The following is a 15,145-nucleotide window of genomic DNA, read 5'->3' as shown; positions in this document are numbered from 1 at the left end:
CCGATCATGACTCGAAAAATGCAAACTCCCCCAAAGGCCACAGCCACTATCGATCCGATTACGGAATTGTGAAAGGAAGCAGTTGGTCAACCCACTACGGTAACTGGACCCATCTGCCTATCTCGTATGGAGGGAGCAGTGTAAACTCGATTATAAGACGGACTTCCCACAATTTGTGCCAAAGTGGGAATCGCTTCAAGGACCACGAGAGGGGCGCGCATCCGCCGAGGTAAGTTTACCTTTCCCAAACATTTTGGGTGAGTCTGCTAATAATCTCCCTATCAGGCCTGGTTTATGCATATGCCAATGCCGACTAAAGAGGAAGGATGGATTTACATTGACGTGAGTAAACCTGCTCTTTGTCATAAGCAGAGACAGAGTATGAAGCTAACCCTTCAACTCGTTGACACAGCGGTTGACTCATATTCGCGCCATCTACATTCCCATTGCGTACAGCGCCTCCGATCAATACTCGGACTTGTGCGCTTTTCTGCATGTCAATTGCACCCGAAGCGAGACCATCAAAACCAAGCCTTACGAATATGGCATGACTCCCAACTCGCGTACCGACAAGCCCGATGGAACATTTGGCCTCAAGGTGGACAGAAACTGAGCCCTGGGAATCAACATCCACGTCTTGACCAACCTCCTTTCCCTACCGCGAAAGCTGCGAGCATGGGATTCATATTCCTCGGAATGCATCATACACGTCAAAAGCAATCTGATCAAAACCGTCAACAACGTGACTTACTACAGTGATGCAGCCGACTTCGACTGGACCAAAGTAGTCGAGGCCAACCACGGCTTACAGGTTCAGGGGAAACCCGCGCCGCCCCCCGACTTCGCAATGGATTTCTTCGAAAATCTCCTCACCGAGGCAGTGGGTTTTATTTCCCATTATCGGGTCTATCGCCGCAATTGCCCTCCCATTGGCATGGACTGCCATTTTCGACCCCGACGCCTTTGTGGATGAACTGATCGGCCTTGTTCCCGGCATGGCGCTCAGCGACATGGTCATCGACGAGATCAAGAAGAACGGCAGCTCGATGAAGGGCAATTTACCCTGAAACTGGCGCGGACCCAGAGGCTTCTTGCAGTCCTCGAGTGAATATTGTGTCTCATGGTTGGTTCTCAAGGTGCTTTGACAAACAGTCTTTTGGTAGTCTGAGGTCCAGGATGGTGTTACCTTTCAGGCACCAGAGTTGATCGACTTTAGTAGGCGTCATTATGAACCGACCAACAAGGCAGCAAGAGGCAACTTTGCACAATAAATGGAAAGACCATTCATTAATATAAGCTAGGATATCCGGAATCATGGTGTCCTGAAAGCACCCAACACCAAGAGAAGCATACAAGTCGATCATCGTGGGCTTCCTTGAATGATCTCCAGTCACATTGATAGAGCATATTAGTAGTGCTGTGAGCAATTGGCACTCAAAGCTGTATTTGAGTCGGCCACGGGACATATTTCAATACAAGCAGTGGGGAAAGCGAACGGGAATAAATCATTCAAGAATAAACTGTTACCATTATCGTTTTTAGTTAATTAATTCAAAACTTGATATCAATTGCCAGGACTAATGGTAATGTACCGTATCACCCCTCATGATCTGCAGCTGTCAGTGGGTTCCGGTATCTCCGAGCAGGACTGACAGCTGCCAGTACTGTCATGGTAAGTACGATACGATACCTGTACAACGGGTCTCCAACGGTGTTATATAAACATGACATCTTCGAACGAAAGTATATAAAGCAATTCGGGATCCCAATTTTATTACTTGCAACAATCCCATTAGCCGAAATCAATTGTATCACACTTGTGCCCAATCCATCACCATGTCCCTCGCCACTCTTGACGTGAGTCTCCATACACCAGAGATATAGCTAAAACTAACTCACCAGACCTCCCAACATCCCTCCCTCCCCACTGCATCCACAACCCTCTTCAACGCCAAATCCACCAAAAAGCTCACCTTCGAACAAATCGCCCACCACCTCAACCGTTCCGAAGTAGCCGCCGCCGCCATCTTCTACGGCCAAGCCAAAGCCTCCCCCGAAGATATCTCCAATCTCTCTTCCCTCCTCGAAATCCCCAAGCCGGCTCTTGAAGAGCAACTGGGTGGCTTTCCGGACCGGGGTAGGTCTGTGGAGATGCCACCCAGGGAGCCGTTGATTTATCGGCTGTATGAGATTGTGCAGAACTATGGATATGCGTATAAGGCGGTGCTGAATGAGAAGTTTGGAGATGGGATTATGAGTGCGATTTCGTTTTCGACGAAGGTGGAGAAGGAGACTGATGAGGGGGGGAATGATTGGGCTGTTATTACGTTGAGGGGGAAGTGGTATGTTTTACCAGCTGTGGTTGTTGTTCAGGGCTAACGTGGTATAGGTTGCCGTTCTCGAGGTTCTAAGCCGGACATGGTGTGACTCGGTTTATATAGCATGGTTCCGATTATAACATTATATACAAACCCTATGACTACATCTTCGACTTCCGGCTCTCCAATGCCTTCCATCTCGTCTTAAGAGCCTTCATCTCCTCCTGCAACGCCAGCCCCATCATAATCTCCTCACTCCCACCCCCAACAACATGAACCCTCATATCTCGACTAATCTGCTCAACCCGTGCTCCTTTCCCAGCCTTATTGTACCCAGCACCACCCAGAATCTGTTGTGCTTCGCGGACACTCTTCTCAAGAGCTCTGGTAGCCATCACCTTGAGGAGCGCCGTCATACCACCGATTCTGACATTGTCCACGGGTTGGTCTTTGGTGAGTTCGATGATGTGCGCGAGTTGCTCCATGAACGCGTAGGCGGGTTCGATCATTAGGCCAAATTTGAAGATTTTGGATTGAATGGCTTGTTTCTGAATCAGAGGGGAGCCGAATGTCTCGCGTTGGATGGCATAGTTGAAGGCGTCTTCGGCGCAGACGCGGGCTAGTTGTAGGGAGGCGCATGCGAGACTGAGACGCTCGGGGTTGAAGTCTTCGTTATTAGCTGGTGGGCCTTTCATCCAATATCAGCAGGTACTCACTCGACATGATCAATGGGAATCCTTTGTTTTCTTCCCCAATCAGATGGTCAACCGCAACACGGACATCGTCGAGCTCGATGAATGTTGATCCTGATATGCGTCAGCCCATTATCCAAATAGCCGGAAGCGAAGTGCCTACCGCTAGCATTGACACCAGAATTGTGCATCCGCTGGCGAGTAACTCCCGGAGCCTTCAGAGGAATCACGAGCAAACTGATTCCACCCTTACCCGGTCCCCCAGTCCGGACAGCAGCCGTACAATAATCAGCCCAGATACCGTTGGTAATCCATTTCTTCGCACCGTTTACGATGTAGTAATCCCCCTCGCGTTTCGCCGTGGTCTGAATATTCGCAACGTCCGATCCGGCTACACAACGTTAGCCGATCTCCACGGTCCCTCTCAAAGTAAAGCCAACCAACTCACCATCAGGCTCCGTAATCCCCAAACAAAACCTCACCTCCCCCCTCGCAATCCTCGGCAACCACCTCCTCCTCTGCATCTCCGTCCCAAACCTCGCAACCGGTGGCCCCCCAATCGCATTCCCACCTCCCAATCCCCAAACAACACCTACAAACCCAATCCTCGTAAGCTCCTCCGTCAAAATCAAACTGCACCATGTATCCCACTTATCAAACGGTACGTTTCCCGGCAGCGACAGACCACCCGCGTCTTCGGGGGTTGTGAGCGGGTGCACGATGCTGAAGCCTAGTTCGCAGTGGCGACGGCGGACGGGCTCGGGGACTTGGCCTGCTTCTTCCCATTCTTGGGCGTAGGGCACGATAGAGGTTTCGATGTAGGAGCGGATGGAGGCGCGGAGGTTGTGGTGGAGGGGCGTGTAGTAGGGGTTTTGAAGGGGGAGTTGGGGGAGGAGGGGGGAGCTGTAGGGGGCTGTTGAGGGTTTCATTCTGTATCGAGTGTTGTTCAGGTGCTCTGGTGCAATTGGTGGTAGAATAGATGGACTTGATTGATAGATGTTTTGGAGACAGGGGTAGGGGGCTTATCTTAGTCTGATCCTCATGCGGGGAAAGCTTCAAACCGAGGACCGCGGAGTGTTACTAGAATAGGAAATCAGAGCATGGATGAGTTGAGTTCGTATCACGTTCTTTAATATATTAATGCTTCTATGGAGTAGAGTAGGTTCCTTTTTCCAATGCAACCCAGTATCAAATCATGACGCCTTCTCTAATGCGCTTAAAATTCCCACCAAATGCTTCTTGACATGGGAGCAGCGCCATCTCTGCTTAGAACGCGGTTCCAGCATGCCTCTAATGCAGGTCATTATAGAATCTGCGAGAGACATTCCCTCCTTGAGTGGCACCTGTCCCATGTCGATTTTCTCTGCGAAATCGGGCGGGAACACCGTTCTTTGAGTGGCCATGTCAATTGAAGCCGAAGAGCTCCTACCCCGGGTCAATTCACTCAAGACCATCTGGCGTTCCATCTTCGTACTCAGACGATACAAGAGCTCGAATAGAATCACCCCAAGGGCATATACATCAAGTCGTTCGTCGATGGTGTAATAATCCTCGTCAGTTATAGACTCATCCGACTCCGATATCCCAGGACTATTGCTGTTCGTAGGTGGGCGGTAGAATTCGGTCCCGACGACACGGTTCATATTCTGTGAAGATACAGAGCCCCTGGGTGAGCAATCGTCTATATGCGAGATGTCTGCAACGAGCCCGAAATCTCCGATTCGAGGATGGTAATGCCGGCAGTCCGATTCGGGTTGTTTTTGACAAGTACCGCATATCTCTAGGTTGCTATTCTCTGGAGACGACAGAAAAATGTTCGCCGGTTTGAGATCACGATGTACGATGCCTTTGGAGTGGATATACTCGACGCCAGAGATTATGCTTAGCATCAGCCTCAAGGATGGCACCAGGTGATAGCAATGGCGCCGTGTTCCTTTCTCACTTTGCTGTGGATTGAGGTAAGAACCGAGTGAAGTAGGATGTAGTGACATCTGAATATGAAGGACAACAGCAGGGTCATCCGTCCCATCTCTGGCCCTTCGTTGGACCTGCATTTTCGAGGCGCCATGACTTAGACCATCGGTGAAAATATCGCTGTCATTCCCACCAAAAGTTGACAACTGACCCTGGGACGGAACGCTGAAATCGCGGGCGATAGATTCAATCTCTTCGTCGAATTGGATACTATGACCTGAAGATCTCTTCGAATGGCGCGAGGTTGTGGTCGACTGGCTCCGTTGTGACATTGAATCTGAATGCGTTTCAGCCGCAGAACTCTCGGAATGCTCAAAGACAACCCCATAGCTATGGTTGTCCATTGGGTCATGGCTCGGCAGGTAACTTTGAGTTTGTTCTTGGTCAGACGCAGTCTGTCCATTGTTGGACGCAAAAGGAGTCGGTCGATTAGAGACGCGTTGCGAAAAGTGTGCTTTCTCAACCCATGCACCGTAGTATCGAACGACGTTGGTATGCTCCAGTCGAGCCAGCGTCCGGATCTCTTTCATGATGGTCTCAAGTTGATTACCACCAAACTGCAATTGCTCCAGCCGTCTCTGGCTCAGCGGAATCTTCTTCACGGCGTAATTCTGTCCGTCAATATGATTCTGCACATGGTACACCTCGCCATACGAGCCTCGACCTAAGATACCAACTTCAGAGAATTCCGTTGCGTAACGAGACATGGCACTGACAGGCGACGGTGGCTGAGAACTGAAGAGTGGGAAGCTCACGGGAGAACTTCCGGTAAAAGGCAATGTTCGATGTGGCAACTTCGTGACATCCAACCGAATATCTTCCAGAGGAGTGACATTTCTTCCACCGGAAAATTGTTTGAGACCTAGTATTTCCCGTCTTTGATCCATGTGGTGTGCATAACCTCCATGTGGAGTCTCTGTAAGAACGCGCATGTTTGAGGACCTGGCAGCCAATGCTAGGTCCTTTGTCGTACTGGTTGGCGACTGTTGCACATGGCGGTCGTTCAGATCTAGTCCCTCCAAGGCGGATACCCCAAGTAAATCGAGGTTGTCGCGGTAGTATTGCCTTGTCGTTCCCAGCTCTTCCTTGTCCACACCACTGGCTAGCACGCCGTGTGATGATAAAAACTGTGATTTAAAGGCATACATCCGTTTGCCCAAGTACTGTACTTCCGGAGATTCACGGGTGTAATTTCCGACTGAGCCCTCCTGGGCATTCAAGATATCCGTAGCCCGGCTTAAGCAGTAGAATTCTAGCAACGCAGCAGTCATCATATTTGCATGACTCCCAGTGTCGACATCGGGGATATCCTTTGCATCCGGAACCTCATGACGACGATAAGAAGAGCTCCTGCTTATGAGGGGAGGCTTCTTGGTGGGTTTGGCAGAAGGCTGGGTCGCACCTCCCACATGGTAGCTTGAGCTCGCAACCACATCCTTTTCACCTTCATCAGAACTGGATTGAGAGTCGGACGAAGAGAGCTCAGCTGCTGATCTGAACATTGACATGTTGCAGTCAGTAATTCGATTAATTGGTGGGAAATGCAACGAGTATCATCGGGATCCTGTCCGCCATATATATGGAAAGAAAGCCCCCAATTTTCCAGCAGCAGGAGAAAGAAGGCAGCAAAGAAACGAAAATAGTATCTCTTTTCAAAACGAGATATTCAATATAACCTGAGTCCAGTCCGGCGATCACAGGTAAATGTCTCTGCCTGTAACAGTTGGCTTCTTGCAATTCACCAATGCTGCAACGAATGAATCAAAGCTCGCACAATATGAAAAGAGCCTCTTTATGTAGCCTGGTACGTCTCAAAGTCGTGTTTGGCTGTCAAAAGATGCCACGGTTGTTCGACTGAGTTGGTTGGAAGAAGTCAATCAGCCTTGCTTCCATCGGTTTCTATATGCCATCTGGCAGAGCACATCCACGCGGGGTTGGATTAGAAAATTTGTGCCTATTTGAGAAAGAGCGTTTATTCCATTATAGCTTCTATTGTCCTGCAAGAGAGATCTCGCTTTCCATAGATCGATCGTTTTGCCCCGCGTCAAATGAAGGCGAAAACGCTTTTTCTGAGTCAGAAGCATGCCTTGTGGCCTCAGGCAATAACAGTCACGGACAGAAAAGCATTCATAGGCTCATAGATGCACAACTTCTGCCTTAATCTAAGATGGATTTACATCTGAATACCGAGTAGAACGCATTAGGGCAATTTCGTATGTTGATATAGGTCTATAGCAGCACAAAGGCGATGACTTGTTATACAACCAATCAAAGCAGCGGAAGTGTGCATAAAATGAATAACCTCTATGCATAAATGTACTTTGCGTCATTAGCAACGCGTGACACGTGACCTTGTCTCACGCGTAAAGGGTGTCACGTCAAGGCGCGAACGCGAAGGAGCGCAGTTGCCCGTGACGGAGCACTTGCGGAACAACAATCATTAAGGGCATTGGTGCTTTACAACCGTCATCTTAGGTGCTCCATTTGCTCTCTATCACCCGGATTTTTCTTCTATGAGTTGCCATCATGCCTGAAGCCGTGAAGCGGGTGCTGGGCGAAGCTACGAACAATCTCCGCAGTCCCTTGAATACGCCGGCTGCTATGAAGAAGCGCAAACTCGAAGCAGACGCTATCGTTAAGGTCAATTCACCGTCTCAAAATGGACAACGGAAGGCGTTTGGCTCGAGCCAGCCGCAGAAGAGTCAGTTTGAAGAGGAGGTGCTGGAAAAGTTGACACAAGATATCAGCGGATTGAAGGATTCGAACTCCGAGAAGGATCAACAATGGGAGCGGCCGCCGCTTGGGAAGTTTGATCCCACGAAAGAGAACATCTGCTTCCAGCAGATTGATGCCGAGGAAGGGACAATCATGGGTGGCAAGACGGCAATTCGGCTGTTTGGCGTTACAGAGGTATAGTTATTGCCTCGAGAAACTACTCGCGTTTTGCTAATAGGTTCCATAGGTTGGCCAATCTGTCTTGCTCCACGTTACCGGATTCCAACACTACCTCTATATCGCCGCCCCTGTGAACTTTACGAAAGAAGACTGCGATCCCTACCGGGCTTTCCTGGAAACCAAAACTGGTCTATTCCAAAATGCCATCCAATCGGTCCAGATCACGATGCGGGAGAACATTTACGGATTTCAAGGAAATCAGAAAAGCTATTACTTGAAGATCACGGTGACGGAGCCCAGATACATCACCAAGGTGCGAAGTGCGCTCGAGAACGGTGGCTCGAGTATGAACTACAAGGGGTTATGGAGTAGCTCGGATTCGGGGATCCTCACCTTCGATAATATTCAATATCTGTTGAGGTTCATGATTGATACAGACATCGCGGGTATGGCCTGGGTAGAGGCCAAGGCAGGAAAATACCATCTATTCCCTCCGAACGAAAAGCTGTCAACATGCCAGATCGAAGCAAGCGTTGACTATCGTGATCTTATTTCACACCCTCCCAACGGCGAGTGGGCTAAAATGGCACCTCTTCGCGTATTGTCGTTCGATATCGAATGTGCTGGACGAAAAGGCATTTTCCCCGAACCCAACCAAGATCCAGTGATCCAAATCGCCAACGTCGTCACTCGGTACGGTGAATCGAAGCCATTCGTTCGAAATGTCTTTGTCCTGGATACATGCAGCTTAATTGTTAACACCCAAGTTCTGGAGTTCGACAAGGAGGAGAAAATGCTCATGGCATGGCGTGACTTTGTGGACAAAGTTGACCCTGATGTGATCATCGGATATAACATTGCCAACTTCGATTTCCCTTATCTCTTAGACCGAGCGAAACATCTCAAATGTGCTGGATTTCCGTACTGGACTAGGTTAAGGGGTATTCAGTCGCAGGCCAGGGAAACCAACTTCTCCAGCAAACAGATGGGCAACCGCGACACAAAGTCGACAAACACGAACGGCAGAATCCAACTTGATCTCCTTCAATTAGTCCAGCGTGACTACCATCTTCGAAGCTATACGTTAAATTCGGTCTCCTACGAGTTCTTGGGCGAGCAGAAAGAAGATGTTCATCATACGATGATCACTGAGTTATTCAACGGGACACCCGATTCAAGACGCCGTCTAGCCGTTTATTGTTTGAAAGATGCATACCTTCCGCAGCGGTTGATGGACAAATTGATGTGCCTGGTCAACTATACCGAGATGGCAAGAGTTACTGGTGTGCCTTTCAATTTCTTACTTTCGCGTGGTCAACAAGTCAAGTTCATTAGTCAACTGTTCCGGAAGGCGTTGGAGCAACAGCTCGTTATACCCAACGCAAAATCGACTGATGAGCAGGATTACGAAGGTGCCACTGTCATTGAACCGGTTCGAGGCTACTACGGCGTACCCATTGCGACACTGGATTTTGCATCTCTATACCCGTCGATCATCCAGGCACACAATCTATGCTACACGACATTGCTGAACAAGACAAGCGTTGAAAAGCTTGGTTTGAAGAAAGATGAAGACTACATCGTCACTCCAAACGGCGATATGTTCTGTACGATCAAAGTTCGCAAGGGTCTTCTTTCACAAATTTTGGAGGAACTACTCACTGCAAGAAAACGTGCAAAGAAGGAACTTGGGGTAGAAACCGACCCGTTTAAGCAGGCTGTGTTGAACGGACGGCAGCTTGCCTTGAAGGTCAGCGCGAACAGTGTTTACGGTCTTACCGGCGCGACGGTTGGAAAACTACCGTGTCTGCCTATCGCTAGTAGCACAACTAGTTATGGTCGTCAAATGATTGAGAAGACGAAGCAAGAGGTGGAGGCCAAGTACACTATTGCCAACGGATATTCCCATGATGCCAAGGTCATCTATGGTGATACTGATTCAGTCATGGTGAAGTTTGGCGTGACCGAACTTGAGGATGCCATGAAGCTTGGGCAAGAGGCATCCGAATATGTCTCGTCCAAGTTCATCAAACCCATCAAGCTAGAATTTGAAAAGGTCTACTTCCCGTATCTTCTTATCAACAAAAAGAGATATGCGGGTCTCTACTGGACAAATCCGAAGAAGTTCGACAAGATGGACACTAAGGGTATCGAGACTGTCCGCAGAGATAACTGCCTGCTGGTTCAGAACGTCATCGAAATGGTGTTGAACAAGATCTTGATCGACCGGAACCTCGATGCTGCTCAAGAGTGAGTAAATTCACCGGTTCCTTCTGCGTCTTACAATCATTTGCTAACTAGAATTTGCAGATACGTCAAGGATACCATCTCGGATCTCCTACAGAACAAGGTCGACATGTCAAAACTTGTGATTACGAAAGCTCTTTCGAAATCCGACTATACGGCCAAGCAAGCACACGTTGAACTTGCGGAGCGAATGCGGAAACGTGATGCAGGTTCAGCACCCACTCTAGGTGACCGTGTCGCATATGTCATCGTGAAAGGTGCCGGAGGTTCAAAGAACTACGAGAAGTCGGAAGATCCTATCTTCGTCCTTGAAAACAACATTCCCATCGATACGAAGTACTACCTCGATAACCAACTCGCGAACCCTCTTGGCCGTATTTTCGAACCCATCCTCGGAGAGAAGAAAGCCAACCAGCTGCTTACCGGAGAGCACACGCGTTCAATTTCCGTTGCCGCTCCAACGCTTGGTGGTCTTATGAAATTTGCAAAGAAGACCCAAACATGTATGGGTTGCAAGAAACCCCTATCAGGCAAAGAAGAGATGGCAGGAGCTGTCTGTGAACACTGCCGCCCTCGTCTTGGTGAATTGTATACCAAGACGCTGACCAAGACATCTGACCTAGAGGTCCGTTTCGGTCGACTGTGGACACAGTGCCAACGCTGCCAAGGTAGTCTACATTGTGAGGTCATTTGCTCTTCCCGAGATTGTCCGATTTTCTACATGCGGATGAAGGCGAAGAAGGACGTGGAGGATTCGCAAAAGGAGCTGTCACGATTCGATTTTGATCCTGGTGCTTGGTAATTGATGAACTATTTGGGAGATATTTTGCATTTTATTTGATCATTGACTTGGTAATTTTCTATATTTGGCATGGCGCATTGATACTCTGATGGGTTGATGATTGAACCGGCGTGTTGGGATTGTGACATCTTAAAATACTGGCACTGTCATTGATTTGTATATTTGTACTATGTAGGTAGAATAATTCTTTGATGCTCATTTATTTTATAACAATCCAGAAGCATATGTTCAACTGCAAATGTCTTCCATGTGTACATGTACTCCGTACCTGCATTTGTCTCGGAAATCCGCAGCCAACTATGTACGCCGTGCGTGTGATATCCCCATTTGAACAGAACGAATATCATAAAAAACAAGCATAGAAACACATCAATCCAATCTAAGCTCCGTGTCAAGCATCACTGCTTCGATGTCCCTCTCAAGGGACCCAGGTATCGAACCCGCCCAGGCACCAATGCCGGCCAAGTCGTCAATGATATTGGACGGACGGTATTTCTCACTAACAAACAATAACCAGAGCATTAGAGACGACAAATATAAAAGAGAAGCAAGATGAAATACTTACCTCTCTGAGCTCTGCTCTTCGGTATGAGTAGTTCGGACGGGTACTTTCAAGGATGTCGGAGCCTCGCTGGTCCGGCTACTGCTCAGTGGCTCGAGAGCATGGTGACTGGTCGTCTCATTTGTGGTAGTTGATTGGGAAGATTGATGTTGAGTTTGGGTCTGAAGTTTAGAGTTACTATGTTGGTTGGTGCCTGGCATGATGAAGTATGGAGTAGTATAGATCTAAACTTGAATAAGTAACGACTAGAATAAAGGACTCGATGGAACCAAGACAATAGTTGAATGAATTTCCAATGTCCATAAAAATACCCAGGAGGCCCCAGTGGCGCAGTTCTCCGACGTAGTCCTTAACTAACTAAGAGGGAAAGAGTTGGGAACCAAAATTTTCAGGTTGAAACAAGGCATCTGTGTTTAACTATGTCAAGGCGCTAATGACTAAGCATCCCAGTTCGTAGCCTCGTAGGTGTGAAGCTGTACGGACGATACCAATTGATCCATTTCTCGGGCCAAATATGTACGTGGACGCCATATCCGGAACGGAGCTTACTGTCGGGTGTCGGCCTCAGCTCAAGCCTGTCGATATCCCGAAGTCTAGGGATGCGGGGCTTCTGACTGACGCTTTGGAGGATTGATATCATTCTGGGGCATCAGTGAGTCTCGATTAACTTTGTCTGATAGTAATGTTGAATTAGGTGTCTATAGGAAAATACTCCGTACTTTGTGTGCACCATACATGATCCGTAATGTGTATCCATCTTTGATCGTAGGGCCTCTGGTTGACTGGGATATAAGCGCGTGGATGGATGAAGACCGACAATATTATACAGAAAGCTTGCCATCTTCTAGTTTCTAAATATCTACTTGTACTATCTCGCTCCCAGGATTCCTTGTAGACGGGGTTCTGATCCAAAGGAGAGAGGTACTCCACACGGTGGGGCTGCCCGAGTTCGTCGAATCCAGGGATCTCCACCTTAATTCAACGACAGCGCTTCCTCAAAACCTGTCATCCATGCTGTATATCCACACGCAAACGATTATGAATCCGTCTGTTGAAGAAATAAACGAAAGCGAAAATGCAGGTGCTCCTGTGCAAGGCAGCAAGGCAGCAAACAGTCAACTATCGTGGCCTCAGGTGTGTTCGGGACCGCAATGGCGTACCGACGACAATGTGATTTACAGTAGCCACAGATATGTTCTCAACACGAATTCGTCCTTTCTTCACATTTAGATATGCTACAATCTGCGGGAAGACACGCCCAATCTGATGATAATATGTTCCGGACGATTTCTTCTATGCTCGACAAGACGAATATGTTGATGTCACAATTCCGCGTTGTCAAGAAACAGGTAGGCTGCTTCTCCTGGAGCCTGCTGTTTTTTCTTAGTGCCTGAGGCTAATATGAGACAGATGGATAGCGTAGGGGCAAATGGAAAACAATCCGCCTCTCAAATCGATGATGCGAACTCAACGACAACATCGGGATCAAATCCTCCAATTAGAAAAAAGAGAGCCAGGTCAGGAGACGCGAACGAGAATGGCACGGAATTGAGCAGGCTACAAGAAAGTCGCTCGCAAAAGCGAAAGCGCGTGGAAATTCTAGGAAACGACGAGGACTTGCGGAACACAACGCCAGTCTCTGCTGAAACAGAGGATATCTCTGAGGAGGTCCAGCGACGACTGTTGATCAAGGAAGAGCAGCGAAAAAAACGCAGTGCTAAGCCTGAGAAGCGGAAACGTGATAGAGATAGTCTTCTCTCGAACGATGGCATTTTGTCGCTGGGAGATGCAGCAAGGCCAAAGAAGAAGAGGCGAGAGGAACAGACAGGTTCTGACTGAGAGGACGAATTTCCACGCGAATACTCGAATTACCAGCACAATTGGAAAAATAATATATATAGTAAAACCGTTGGAACAAGCGGCGGACCGTGCATACTTTCAGGTACGGTTCCTATTTTTAACGACCACATGCCAGACATTGACTTTCCGCAGAAGAGTCACAACTATGCACATCAATAGCGAGCCAATCAATTCGAAGCACTTGACCTGTTCCTGGAGCTTGATCCATGGTCGACTATCCTGAGCATCCCGAATGGACCCTCCTGGCCTCTGCGACATTCTGCCGGTATGGGATTAGAACAGCTGCCTAGGCAGTTCCTGGGGGGGTATAAAGCTCGCTCAGCACCCCCGCTGGATTCCTTTTTTCTTTCTTCTCCATCTTTCGTCTCACAACGTAAGATCGGCGACTATTGCGTTCACAGCGTTTTATCTCGTCGTACCATCCCTTTACTGACATCTGTTAGCAGCAGAGCCAGTAGTATACATCTCAGCTTTCTCGTCATCGTATTCTCTCCCACCGAGACTCTTCGTAGAGAGCTGGTGGTATCCGTATTTCTTTTTTTGGTTCACAGAGACTTCTCCTTAAAAGAGAGCCTGTGGTTAGTAACCCCCGTATCACCCACTGAGACTACTCTTTTAAGAGAGCCAGTGGTATCCATATCCCCCTTGTCCTTCTATCCGCTTATTGTCGTCAGTAAGTTCACCATGAGCTTCACTGGCAACAACGGTTTCGGCCAACAGTGCGGTGCTCCGGCCCACGGATTCCAGAATGCACAGTTTAACCACAATGGTACTGGCATGGGACCGAATGGACACGGGCCCGCTAAAAACAAGGGCGGTCGTAAGAAGGTAAGTACAACTCGACTTCCTCTTATATTCAGACGAATACTAAACAGTTGTATAGGGCAACAACCGACGTGGCAAGCAGCACCCTGCTGTTCGTAACAACAACAGCAACCAGGGGCAGCAAGGCCGTCGGACCCAGAGAAGCCAGAACTTGAAACAAGGCCAGAACTTGAAACAAGGCCAGAACCAGCAACAGGCTGGCAACTGGACCGGCAACCAGTTCCAGGCTTACGACCAGCCCCAGAACCAGAACCAGAACCAGAACCCGAATGGGTCGAGACGGACTGCCAATGCCCCCGCTCGCCGCGGCCGCAAGAACAACCGGAGGTTCAGTCCGATCGTAAGTTTACCATCCCCTTTAACATTTTTATACGATCGATGCTAACCTTATTCTAGCCTGTCAATAACCAGGGCTTTCCCACTAGTCCCCGTGGCAGACGTGCCAATACCAGTCCCTGGGATGGGGATATTATGATGCGTGATGTACCACACATCAAGAAGCCTGGACGTCGCTCCGTTAAGGACGTTATTATGGTTGATGCTCCCTCGGTCGTCATGCAGCAGCCAGTAAGTTACCCACCCCTATGATATGCAATTTACCAAAGCAGATACTGACGTGTTTCTAGATCTGGCAGGAAGATGAAGACATGGCAATGCAGGATGCACCAGCACCCCCTGAGGAACAACCAGACTACCAGTACCAGTTTGACCTGGAAAGACACTTCCAACTTGGCTTTGAGCAACTTGCTCTGGAAAGACAACAAGGAAGGGAGCTCCTCGCTCATGGGGTCTTGGAAATGCAGAGACTTGCTGCATCCATGCTTCATCACGCCCTCCAGGGCAACAACTGTGCCGAGGTGATCACTCCAGACGCCATCATGACAGCTCATATGGCGGGTCTCTCTCTGGCGTAAACGACCAAGGGTAGCCTGGGCCCGGTCAATCGACAATAACGACAGCAAAAACTGGT

The 15,145-nt window shown here is 48.7% G+C and overlaps 8 protein-coding genes across 8 annotated transcripts; 4 read left to right on the top strand and 4 right to left on the bottom strand.

Annotated features, from left to right (window-relative positions):
* Positions 1-1,836: 1,836 nt before the first annotated feature.
* Positions 1,837-2,379, top strand: cyn1 (putative cyanate hydratase; the record flags this gene model as incomplete). Its single annotated transcript, XM_022539773.1, has 2 exons — positions 1,837-1,857; positions 1,903-2,379. The coding sequence occupies 2 exons, from the start codon at positions 1,837-1,839 to the stop codon at positions 2,377-2,379; spliced, it is 498 nt and encodes a 165-aa protein (XP_022405152.1).
* Positions 2,380-2,479: 100 nt separating this feature from the next.
* On the bottom strand, positions 2,480-3,939 carry ASPGLDRAFT_63350 (acyl-CoA dehydrogenase family protein; the record flags this gene model as incomplete). Its single annotated transcript, XM_022548646.1, has 4 exons — positions 2,480-2,985; positions 3,035-3,124; positions 3,174-3,401; positions 3,459-3,939. 4 exons carry the CDS (start codon positions 3,937-3,939, stop codon positions 2,480-2,482), a joined length of 1,305 nt encoding a protein of 434 aa, XP_022405151.1.
* Positions 3,940-4,118: 179 nt separating this feature from the next.
* Positions 4,119-6,978, bottom strand: ASPGLDRAFT_42045 (putative protein kinase). Its single transcript, XM_022545535.1, has one exon. The coding sequence runs from the start codon at positions 6,490-6,492 to the stop codon at positions 4,204-4,206; it is 2,289 nt and encodes a 762-aa protein (XP_022405150.1). The 5' UTR covers positions 6,493-6,978; the 3' UTR covers positions 4,119-4,203.
* A 532-nt stretch (positions 6,979-7,510) lies between these two features.
* Positions 7,511-10,928, top strand: ASPGLDRAFT_117318 (DNA-directed DNA polymerase delta POL3; the record flags this gene model as incomplete). Its single annotated transcript, XM_022539858.1, has 3 exons — positions 7,511-7,894; positions 7,947-10,129; positions 10,190-10,928. 3 exons carry the CDS (start codon positions 7,511-7,513, stop codon positions 10,926-10,928), a joined length of 3,306 nt encoding a protein of 1,101 aa, XP_022405149.1.
* Positions 10,929-11,297: 369 nt separating this feature from the next.
* ASPGLDRAFT_54523 (uncharacterized protein) lies at positions 11,298-11,806 on the bottom strand (the record flags this gene model as incomplete). Its single annotated transcript, XM_022548086.1, has 2 exons — positions 11,494-11,806; positions 11,298-11,427 (listed from the first exon to the last, which is right to left on the bottom strand). Exons 1-2 carry the CDS (start codon positions 11,688-11,690, stop codon positions 11,298-11,300), a joined length of 327 nt encoding a protein of 108 aa, XP_022405148.1. The 5' UTR covers positions 11,691-11,806.
* Positions 11,807-11,855: 49 nt separating this feature from the next.
* ASPGLDRAFT_709940 (uncharacterized protein) lies at positions 11,856-12,269 on the bottom strand. The gene is made up of 3 exons (XM_022549529.1): positions 12,210-12,269; positions 12,110-12,131; positions 11,856-12,038 (listed from the first exon to the last, which is right to left on the bottom strand). Exons 1-3 carry the CDS (start codon positions 12,225-12,227, stop codon positions 11,908-11,910), a joined length of 171 nt encoding a protein of 56 aa, XP_022405147.1. The 5' UTR covers positions 12,228-12,269; the 3' UTR covers positions 11,856-11,907.
* A 495-nt stretch (positions 12,270-12,764) lies between these two features.
* ASPGLDRAFT_31619 (uncharacterized protein) lies at positions 12,765-13,329 on the top strand (the record flags this gene model as incomplete). Its single annotated transcript, XM_022544076.1, has 2 exons — positions 12,765-12,839; positions 12,901-13,329. 2 exons carry the CDS (start codon positions 12,765-12,767, stop codon positions 13,327-13,329), a joined length of 504 nt encoding a protein of 167 aa, XP_022405146.1.
* Positions 13,330-14,034: 705 nt separating this feature from the next.
* ASPGLDRAFT_31618 (uncharacterized protein) lies at positions 14,035-15,089 on the top strand (the record flags this gene model as incomplete). The annotated part of the gene is made up of 4 exons (XM_022544075.1): positions 14,035-14,178; positions 14,234-14,515; positions 14,572-14,742; positions 14,802-15,089. The coding sequence occupies 4 exons, from the start codon at positions 14,035-14,037 to the stop codon at positions 15,087-15,089; spliced, it is 885 nt and encodes a 294-aa protein (XP_022405145.1).
* Between the last annotated feature and the right edge of the window lie 56 nt (positions 15,090-15,145).

The sequence above is a fragment of the Aspergillus glaucus genome (assembly GCF_001890805.1).
Source record: "Aspergillus glaucus CBS 516.65 unplaced genomic scaffold ASPGLscaffold_2, whole genome shotgun sequence".
NCBI lineage: Eukaryota > Fungi > Ascomycota > Eurotiomycetes > Eurotiales > Aspergillaceae > Aspergillus > Aspergillus glaucus.
This window is presented reverse-complemented; position numbering and strand designations above follow the sequence as displayed.

Coding starts and splice junctions, on each gene's coding strand:
- ASPGLDRAFT_709940 (XM_022549529.1), bottom strand. Junction 12,039..12,109: donor TGATATCAATCCTCCAAAGC/GTCAGTCAGAAG, acceptor GACACCCGACAG/TAAGCTCCGTTCCGGATATG.
- ASPGLDRAFT_42045 (XM_022545535.1), bottom strand. CDS start 6,492: ATGTCAATGTTCAGATCAGCAGCTGAGCTCTCTTCGTCCGACTCTCAA.